Source organism: Chelonoidis abingdonii, chromosome 11, assembly GCF_003597395.2.
Source record: "Chelonoidis abingdonii isolate Lonesome George chromosome 11, CheloAbing_2.0, whole genome shotgun sequence".
NCBI lineage: Eukaryota > Metazoa > Chordata > Testudines > Testudinidae > Chelonoidis > Chelonoidis abingdonii.
In genome coordinates this window covers 9,213,121-9,223,828 of record NC_133779.1, presented here as the reverse complement: position 1 = coordinate 9,223,828, position 10,708 = coordinate 9,213,121, and the positions used below count along the sequence as shown (strand labels likewise).

The 10,708-nt window shown below is 48.0% G+C and overlaps 2 protein-coding genes across 2 annotated transcripts in view; one reads left to right on the top strand and one right to left on the bottom strand.

Moving 5' to 3' along the window:
• The window catches only part of LOC116818951 (uncharacterized), a 923,585-nt gene extending 915,194 nt beyond the window's left edge, over nucleotides 1–8,391 (top strand). Inside the window, 3 exon segments of the mRNA XM_075071430.1 lie at nucleotides 5,247–5,360; nucleotides 5,729–6,166; nucleotides 6,169–8,391. Of these exon segments, the coding sequence (XP_074927531.1) occupies nucleotides 5,247–5,360; nucleotides 5,729–6,166; nucleotides 6,169–6,815 (1,199 nt within the window). The 3' untranslated portion in view covers nucleotides 6,816–8,391.
• The window catches only part of LOC116818948 (uncharacterized), a 791,372-nt gene that overhangs the window by 717,559 nt on the left and 63,105 nt on the right, over nucleotides 1–10,708 (bottom strand).

Below are 10,708 nucleotides of genomic sequence, written 5' to 3'. Positions count from 1 at the left end.
CCAGACAGCTGCAACCCTTGGAGAGGGGCTGGGAGCCAGACCAAGGAGAGCTTTGCCCAGGCTGAGTGGGATGGAGTTTGGGTGCTGGGTGCAGACTCCGGGCTGGGGCACGGGGTGGGGTGCAAGAAGGGTGGAGGGGTGGAGGCTCTGGCAGGGAGTGCAGAGGGGTGATGATGCAGGCTTTGGGACAGAGTTTGGGGGCCGGAGAGGGGTGGTGGGTGCTGAGGGCAGAGGGGAGGAGACTGCCATCACATGTGGCTTCCTTCCTCCCAGGCTGCCCCTCGTTATAACCTCAGTAGGGAATGGGGCTGCCCCTTGCCCAGTGTTTGCAGGAGTGGTGGCTGGGGGGAAACCCAGTCAAACTCTGGTTTTATTCTTTCGTTGATGGGTCACTTTCACCCCTTACAAACCCTTTCCCGCCTCTCTCATCCCCCTTTTCTATTGGATTTGTTTGATCTTTTCGGTGGAGCCAGATGAAACCACAAACCCCAGTGAGAGCAACAGGCTGGAAGACTAGACTGAACTCACCACCCAGCCTAGTCCATCCCAGAGCCCAGGACTGAGGACAAATGTCCCCCCACCCCCAGGCCACCTGCTTCCACTCCTGGCCTCTCCCAGCGCCACCAACAATTCTGTATGGCTGCATCAGGCAGGATTTCAACTGGACCCCTTGCCCCCCCCTGCTAAATTCACCCCTGTTTTGCAACCACTCTGCACCAAGAGGACCTTCCTTCCCTGCCCTAGAGCTGCTGGATGGCTAGAAAGCTGAGCTGGGCATTTGATTGATCTGGAATATTATCATGCCCCCCCTCAAAAAAACTTTAATATCCACACAGCTTTGGCGTGGGGGGGCTATTCCCCCCCAAAGCCGGTCTATTTTATTGTTGCAGGGCAAATGAAGGAGCCATAGTTTAATGGAAATATTCAGCCCCTACAGTGGTCTCGCAGCAGGGAAAGTAGAGTTGATGGGAAGGGAACTGGTTTGGATAGGAGCCCCAGTCCCCTTCCTTTGCAAAATAATTTGGAGAGGGGAATCAGATCATTGCATGCCTCAGGCCAGGTCTACACGAAGCGCGAAAATCGATTTTAGATACGCAATTTCAGCTATGAGAATAGCGTAGCTGAAATCGATTATCTAAAATCGATGTACTCACCCGTCTTCACCGCGCGGGATCGATGTGCGCGGCTCGCCATGTCGATTCCGGAACTCCGTTGGTTTTGGTGGAGTTCCGGAATCGATGTAAGCGCGCTCAGTGATCGATATATCGCGTCTAGATGAGACGCGATATATCGATCCCCGAGCAATCGATTGTAACGCGCCGATACGGCGCGTCATATAGACGTGGCCTCAGTTTCCCCTCTTGCGTGGAGGAGGGGGGGATAAGAGTCTCAGCCTGCCGTATTGCAGACCTTTCGCGTTCTCCCCTCTTGATGTATTTGATTTCCTGCTCCAAACCTCCCTCTCTCTCTCACCTGGAATTCACAGCACTAAGTACTGGCTCGGGGCTTTTTTCCTGGGTTACATTACATGATCCCGACTTCAGTTTTGAAACAGACACAGATAGGCACAAACTCACCCTCAAACAGCAACACCACGAAAACCACGAAACCAACCCAATATTACAAACCTAGGGGGAATCACAGGGTAAACACTCACCGTTGGAAGCCCCAGCAGCTGCTCAGGTAAGTGAGGTCCACTGCAGAAATTCCTGTCTCCCACCGGACCAGAAGCTCCCTCGGCATCTCCTCCAGGTAAGTGCTGGGGGGAGGGGAGGGGAAGGAAGGCTGCAAAGCACCTGTGCCTTCTCCCCCACCTCCCTCCTTCCCCCTCCTGAACTGCAACAGCCCCGGCTGCCTCAGCCCTCTGCCAGCCAGCGTCTCTCGTTGCCTAGCAGCAACAGCTGCTGCTTCTGGGAGAGACGCTGCCCATTCGGCACGGGGCCCAGTTCGGGGGAATCGGGCAAATCGGCCTAAAGCCGGCCCTGGCTGTGGGGTCTCTAAGGGACCTGAGTAGTAATAACTTTGTACCTTCATTCATCATACAAGTTTTAACAAGTTTCCTTGCCCCCTCCTTTTTGCCTTATCTCTCACTCACTAGTATAATTTTTTGACATGTGCCTTTTTGGTGTCATTAGTCATTTTAAAATTGCATTTAATGTATCCTTATTGGCTACATTAGTAACTACATTAATAACTGTAGCTTTCATGCCTTTTCCTCATTTTAAGAGGAAAATATGCTGCCGTAGAATTCTAAATTGAGTATATAGGTGTATGATTGATGCATGGCTTGTATGACAGTCAAATGAGCTCCTCTTTTGATAGAAGAGCGCATAATGTTGCTATTTACGACCCCACAGGTGAAGGGAGAACAGAGCCGTGCAAGGGGAGCAGAAGGGGGGGAGGAGATAATTCTGGGATGCCAGGACATGGGGAGGGTGTGTGCAGGGTTAGAGCTAAGAAGCAGCAAGGAGGGATGAGGTTGTGGGAGATGAGGAGGGAACAGAAGAAGCTCCCAAGATGCCAGGAGGTGGTGACAGCTGAGAGGCTGGGTTGGGGAGCAGCCAAAAAATTTTTTTGCTTGGGACAGCAAAAAACCTAGAGCTGGCCCTGCCCCAGCAGGTGTGGGGTCTGCCTAGTGCCCAGCAGGAGAGAGACGATGGGGCCTCGTGCCTGGTAGGAACAGAGTTCTCTGGGGCTGCGGGCCCCAGTGTTCTCTGTCCTCGTGGCTTCTCCCCAGCTTCTCTCTGGATTCATATATTATGTAATATTATTTTGATGTTTTTCATGTTATTTAATGTACAAATACAAAATAAGCCTTAAAAAATTGTTGGCGCCCGCCACACTCTTCTGAAAACATGAATGTGCTACTGGCCAGAAAAAGGTTGGGCACCACTGTCATAGATCATAAAATCAGGCTGGGGTCAACAGGAGTGAGAGTTTGAAGAGAGTCTTGCACCTCCCTCCACCTTCCCATGTGCAGTGTGTAGCAGCCACAAGCTGTCTTCCCTCCAGGCTCCTTGGATCATTGAGCCTGTCCCTCCTGAGGTTGCGTGGCCCAGTTCTTGTTTCTTACATTCTCCTTTTCTGGAAGAATTAGAGTCTGCTGCTCCTGAATTTTAGTGTTTAATTCCCCAGCCTTCTCCACACACTGGGGGAGTTTAATTCTCCCTCCCATTATACCTGAAAGTCACTAAGATTTCCTAATTCCCCAATGTGCTTTTGCGATCGTCACAGTTCTGGAGTAGCTAAGCGTTTGACCAGCCTCCACGTCTGCTCAAGGAATGCCCTTTCAGTATCAGGCCTCTAGCCAGGCCGCCTTCTATGGGTTAGGGACCCACATGCCCTCTCCTTTTTTGACCAGCTGTGAGGATTGCAGCTTGTCCTCCACTGTGTTCACTGGACTAACGTCAGTTCCTGTCTTTCTTTGCTTTCTCTCCAAGGGCTGTGAGCAGTGTGTTGTGTGTGTAATGGAGGTGGGAATTTTTGTGATACCTGTATCTGATGCCAATACCACACCTCGAGTTTCCCTCTTGTGATTTAAAAGAGCAGGAGACATGAGGTGTTTTTTGTCACGCTAGCGATGTATGAGGTGATATGAAGGGTTCTAAAATGGGCAGCTGGGACCAACCTACAAATCAATGGAATACCGACAGAGACAGGGAATATTCTCACCTGTCCATGGGAGGATCTCCACTTGGCTGAGTGAAGCTACATGCCATGGACTCATTATGTTTTGGGAGCAGAAAGAACGAACTCACAGACTCAGGGAGCTCTACCAAAGACAAATGGACAGGCACAGTGAAAGGAAACACAAACTGTTTTTACAGTAGCATGCTCCAAGAACATTGGCCAATATGGACTATATTTGTCTTTTTGCTTCTCTGTCCTAATCTCTAAAGAACTTTCTAATTGCCGTGTTTCATAAGTTAACTATAAACCCTGGTATATTTAACAGTCTGCCCAGTGTCACAGCAAAAACTTGCTGAGGTGCATTGAAGGCATAAACGAGGAACAGTCCTCTGAACAGAGTGTCGTTCAGCTGGGCCTGGCTGACAGAGAACTCCAGGGTTAAAACAGAGTGTTGAAGCCAGAGGCTCAGTCTCAGATGTTGAAGCTGCAATGGCCTGTCCTGTGTGAAGAGTGAGAGCCTTGGGGAGGCTCTAACGGGGCACCCAAGGGGTCACCTCCCAAGGACTGTTTAAAAAGCAAGGGCATTGCACCGATGCTATGATCCATTTGACAGTGTGCCAGAGATTAAGCCTTATGGGAAAAGATATAAAACAAGAAAGGGTCTAAATGTGTATTTGCCATCAACCCCTCATCAGTCCTGTGGGGAATCCCTGATCAAGTGATACAAAAGTGCATTTAAAACCTTCCTCTTAAGGCTTTAACCTCTTGGTTATTCAGTCATGTCAGTTTTTTACAGGGCTTTCTCTTCACTCCCCACTTCCCTGTTCTTGTCACGCAGACCATAAGCAGGTCAAGATCAGAAGTCCAGAAGGCAGATAGTGCGATGTTATGCGGTTATTTCCAGCAGCATTATTCAGCCCTTCACACCATGGCTTATCTCTATACACCCAGAGAGTCTGTTCCCCAGTGTTTCATTCCCAGCTCTGAGGCTGCAGAGCGTTTACCCTGCATCCCCTTCACAGCTCTGATGCTGCAGAGCCTTGCCTGTGTCCCTGTTCCTGTTCCCCGCATTAATAAACCTGATTCCAATTTCCCTTCCCCCTCCTGTTTGACCCCAGTTTATTTAGCCATATTCTCAGCTACACCTTAACCAATCATTTTACTGAAATTTAACTAACCAATCCTAACATATTGTGACATAATTCTCTTGTCAATTATATCCCACTGCCCTAATTAACTTACACCTAGCAAAATTAATTATACAGTGGGCAGAAACAATTAGAGAACCAGACAGATTAACAATAGAAAAGTGGTGGCCATAAACCATTGATAAGTGTCTGTCTTTATTTAGATTGTAAATTGTTCAGGGCACAGGCCATCTACTATTCTGTCTTTGTACTTCTCCTAGCACAATGGGAACCCACTGTTAGTTGGTCCTTAGGCACTAAGGTGATGAATATGATTCATAATAATAACTCTCCTGCACTTTGAGCCAAGGAAGCTGCCTTGGGATGTTACTGCTTAAAAATGAGCTGGTCTTAAAATCATGGAACATTCTTTGTGACAAGTATCTCACAAACTTCACTGACTTCCCTTGTTTTCTTTGCCTTGAGCAGGGTTACCAGTTTCCAAACCTGATGTGATCTCGCAACTGGAACGAGGGGAAGAGCCGTGGGTCCCAGACCTCTACAGCTCAGAGAAAAAAGTGCTCCCGAGAGCTGCCTGCACAGGTGAGGAATTGGTTAAACCAAGTCAAAAACTGTCTGTGAATAGAGGAAACATTTGGGATGCCCTACAAAGACCTTGTGAGCTCTCCAAGTTCAGGATTGTTCCCTGCAGATGTGGAATCATTATGGCAGATGTCACTCATGGCTTCCCACCTATCCTGACTGACAACTGGCAGCAGATCCCTCCCCGATCTCACTTTCCCCTGGTGTCCTGGTGAGATGCGGACCAAAACTGATCCCTTCCTCTCTCCTCTGGGAAAGGGTTTGGGGAAAATGAGCTCCTGATAGGTTTGATCTCTGCCACAGACATTTTGAATCGTTCATCCCTTTTTCCATTCCTCTCTCTGAGATTTTCTTTCTTTCCGGTGCAGGTAGTGACCTATGTCTGGATTCAGTCTGTCTCCCATCAGCTGTTAGGATGGTGAGTGAGAATGAGGAGACTCCCCAGCAGGAAGCTGCTGAGCGAGTAGAACCAGGTGGGACGTTGTCAGGAAGACCCAAAGGGAATGTTTCCGGGAGTTGTACAGTCCCAGAAAAAGCAAAAGCCTGTGAGACTCAGCAGAGGCCAGAGGAAAACTTCAGGAGCCTCTCAGACCTTATCACACCCGAGTGTGGGAAAAGCTTCAATGGAAGCTCAGACCTTTTCACACATCAGGGAATCCACAGAGGAGAGAGACCCTACATGTGCTCTGAGTGTGGGAAATGCTTCCATCGGAGCTCGCACCTTATCTCACATCAGACAATCCACACGGGTGAGAAACCTTATGGATGCTCTGAGTGTGGGAAACGCTTCAATCGGAGCTCATACCTTATCACCATAGGAGAAACCACACGGGTGAGAAAACCTTATGGATGCTCTGCAGTGTGGGAAATGCTTCAGCTGGCAGCTATGCCCTTATCGCACATCGGAGAATCCACACAGAGGAGAGACCGCCCTACACATGCTCTGAGTGTGGGAAAAGCTTTAATCGGCACTCACAGCTTATCACACATTGTAGAATCCACACAGGAGAGAAACCCTACACGTGCTCTGAGTGCGGGAAATGCTTCAATCGGACATCAGCCCTTATCACACATCGTAGAATCCACACAGGAGAGATGCCCTACACATGCTCTGAATGTGGGAAAAGCTTCAATCAGAGTTCAAACCTTACCTCACATCGTAGAACCCACACAGGAGAGAAACCCTACACATGCTCCGAGTGTGGGAAAAGCTTCAAACAGAGCTCTAGCCTGAGCAGACATCAGAGAATCCACACAGGAGAGAGACCCTACACGTGCTCTGAGTGTGGGAAAACCTTCATTGAGCGCTCAGACCTTGTCAGACATTGTAAAATCCACAGTAGAGAGAGATCCTACACATGCTCTGCATGTGGGAAAAGCTTCAATCAGAGGTCATTCCCTGTTAGACACCAGAAAATCCAAATGGGAGAGAACTGTAAGAAATGTCTTGATTAGAGCTGCCCCAACGATTTGTTTTTTAAAAAAAAATCACATTTGCTAATTCTAGTATAGTGATCTTTGCACCATCTTCACCGTGGTCTCACCTCACCCAGATGAGTTTCCTGCTCCTGCCTTTTGCAGCTCACCCTTCTTTGGGATCAGTCCTGTGATCTTTTCTATCAACTCCTTTCCTTTTGAATCGAAGCAGTGTGTCCCCCTCCAGCCAGGCATGTTCATCAGCTCCAGGTGGGAGAGAGGTTTGATCCCAACAAGCTACACTGAGGCAAAAACTACCTGTGCCTTCCATCCACCAGGGCTGTACATGGTGTTGGCTGCTCAAGTTAGTGATCTTGGTGTAAAAAGACAATTACAGTTGTAGAGCAGATGCATCCCAGGTGCAGTGATAGGCATTAGCTTTCCCCTTGACCTGATCTAAACTCCATCACTTTTCCTAGTCTAAACAAACCCTGAGCATCACGGTTATACTGTTCCCCCATTTCAAAGCAGTTCTTAGTCATGAAGTTTCCCCTTTGGGAAGAAATTGTTTCATTCCCAGTTGCTTTGATGTTGCTTCAGGTTGTGCTGAAGAGCAGATATTTTTATTACCATTTTCCTCACTTAAAATATATTGAACTATAACAAAGCTATAGTGATCTATGGCCCATGTAAACTATTTTTAGAATGCTGCTCCCTAAGTGGCATTAATCACACTTCTAAAAAATGCCATGATTAAATTGGGAACAACTGTCTTTTACCATTTGGATGCAAAGTCAGATGAAGCACAGAAACAAACAGCTGATTCCTTCAGAGCCATTCCATGCCTATGGGTCCCAATCTGGCAGCCTTGTTGGGCAGGAAGCACTTCCATGCTGGGCAAATGACGGTAGCCAATGATGGAATGTATCAGATTCCAAGTTCAGACTGCAGGATACATGAATATTCAGTCCTGACTCTGTGGTTTGGTCTCTTAGTTTTCCTGTTGATTCTTGTGCATTTATATCATTTCTCTGCCTCCTCCTACTTTGAAAGATTAGAAAGTGTGAAAATAGAGCACAGGTGGTTTTTCTCATGATACAATCTTCCCACATAGTGTGAGACCCCTTCCACCAACATTTCTGGGAGAAGACCCAGGGAGAAATGAACTCACAGAAATGGAAGGCTCCTAGAATGTAGAATGTGACTTCACACAAAGCTCACTGGGTGGAAATGGGAATTAAGAGAAAACTGCCCTATCGGTTTATATTTTGTAATCTTTAAATAAATTATTACCAGCAACAACGAAATTAAACATGAAGTTAACTAATGTAATGTAAGAGGCTGATTCTGTGATAACTGTCAGTGTTACAATATGATTCAGGTTTTCCTCTAGTTCTCTCCCTGCCCCCTCCTACTCTATCGGAAATGGTGGCTAATCCTGAAATTAAAAGCTCACTCCAAAGGAATTAGACTGGGCGAATATGAGAGAGAAATAGCATGTATGAGAATAGAGACCCAGTGTAGACTGTAATTATTTTATGACTATTTCAAATGGAATTTATTTTGATAAATTTTAAAATAAATCGTCTGTGAAGAATAAAATTACTCGAGACAAGATGTGTAATCTTTTACCCGTTAGAGGCTAACAGCCACAGAGTTCCCCAAGTCTCTTGTTTGCAAAGCAAAGATGTCACACCAGGCAGGAGATGTCAAAATCTAAATGGTGATGGATGTGTGATGGGAGCTTTTCTGGGTTGGTTTTTTCATTTTTTTTATTTTATTTAATTTTTGTTTTGTTTCTGCAACCAGTTATTTTGATAGGTGCTGAGTCTCCTTTTCCTTTTGAACACAGTTGTTTAACCCTCAGGCCTGGCTCTGGAAACCTCCTCCTTGTGTTTCTTTCATGTTTAATATGTTTGGGGTTCACACATCCACACTGCATGCGATTCACAGAAACCTGCTGGGTTAAGCGGGCCTTTTCCAAACAGCCATTGGCCCAAAGTCTGCCTCAATTCAGCTGGATTGGGACAAACCTGTATCAAAGGAGTGGTTTACACCTGATTTGCCCAGAGGCCTTTGGAGAGATGTGGTAGATAAGATAAGTAGGAATTGACAACACTAAAGTTAAAGGTAAGGGTGAAAGACTCTCACCTTGCAAGTCAACAAGCCTGTTTTGTTCATTCCCTCTGATGCATCTGGCACTGGTCACTCTCAGGCAGCACACTGGGCTAGATGGATCATTGGTCTGACCCAGTATGACCAGGTTTGCATTCTTATGTAAGCCATCTACGGCCTTGACTACACTGGCAAGTTTCTGCACAGTAAAGCAGCTTTCTGTGGTGTAACGTGTGAGGTGTGCACACTGCCAAGCCACTTAGTGCACAGAAACTGCACAGTTGCAGCACTGGGAAGAAACCACCCCGCCGAGACGTGTACAGCTTTCTGCGCCGGGGCTACAGCACCACGGTGCCAGTGTAGACACCCTGGTCGATTACAGCGTTGCGACTGGCCTCTGGGAGGTGTCCCACAATCCCTGTTCTTGCCTCTCTGGTGTTTGGTTTGAACTCGTCTGCACTGCCCTCAGGTGACCAACCGTGAATTCTGCCCCTTAAATTGCTTGGGAATTATGAAAATCCTTCTACAGGGACTGATTATGGTTACAGACTCATTCTGAAATTACAGCAGAATATTTTAAAGCTTTATCTCAGGTCTGCACAACATACGGCGCGTGGGCCAAAGGCTCCCTGTGCTGCCCCCAGCCGGGATTCATAGGGCTCCGGGCTGCCCACAGCGGCGGGGAGCTCAGAGCTCTTTAAATCTCAGCCACAGCCAGGATTCATAGGGCTCTGGTCTGCCCGCAGCGGCGGGGAGCTTAGCTCTTTAAATCTCAGTCCCAGCCTGGATTCATAGGACTCTGTGCTGCCCGTAGCGGTGGGGAGCCCAGAGCCCTTTAAATCCCACCAGCCAGAGCTGGCTTTGAATCCCGTCTGTNCCCCCAGCCACTGGAGCCCTGGGCCCTTTAATTTGCCCCTGAGGCTCCCAGCCACCTCTTCAGCTAGGAGCCCCTCGTTGATTTAAAGTCAAGTATCACCTCCCCACCCTCAACCTTCCTTTTGGCCCACAGCGGTTTTGGTGGGGCGGCGCTGGGGAAGGATGGTGTGTTTCTGCAGGGCTGGGCGGTGCTGGGGCAGGGTGTTTCCGCTGGGCCAGGAGGTCCGGGGGGGGGGGTGTTTCCACGGGGCTGGGGGCTTTCGGCCCTCAGCTGTTTTCTTTGGAGTAATGTGGCCCTTGCTGCTTTACGAGTTGTGCAGGGCCTGCTTTATCTCATAGTAAAATAACATAATTCAAACCTGTCAGCTCAGAGGAGAAAGCACTCCGTCATTTCTCATTTATTGCTACTGATCTCATTGACAAATTTCCTTTTCTCGGGGCTGCTCCAGGCGTTTTCCCTCTTTTCCCTTCCAGCTGTTGTTACGGAACTGCAGCAGCTCCCCAGATGGACAGCTTTGCTCTTTCACTTACATCCTCCACTTCTTTGGATAGAGCTGTCTCTGCCCCCAGTTTAATTCATAGATGAGACCTCAGGTACCAGCAGATAGTTACAAAGGCTAAATTCCCATCACCATCAGTGGGAGGTTATCCTGGGCTGTTGAGGCTGCAGGATTTAGCCCAAGATTGGTCAAGGTGCTACAGCAGCTGCACTCTTACATTGTAAGTCCTGCAGCTTAATACCAAACTGCTCTGCCATAGTCTGCAAGGTGGCCTGACTTTCTTAAAATCTGGCAGAAGAGAGACCCTGGAGTAGAGAAGGAAAATGTCCTCAGTAATCACAGCCAGCAGGAGCAGGAAAGGTTGGGTTTCTTTTTAAACCTCTCTCCCTGCTCAAGCCTTTAATCATTCCTGTGGCTCTTCTCTGAACCCTCTGCAATTTA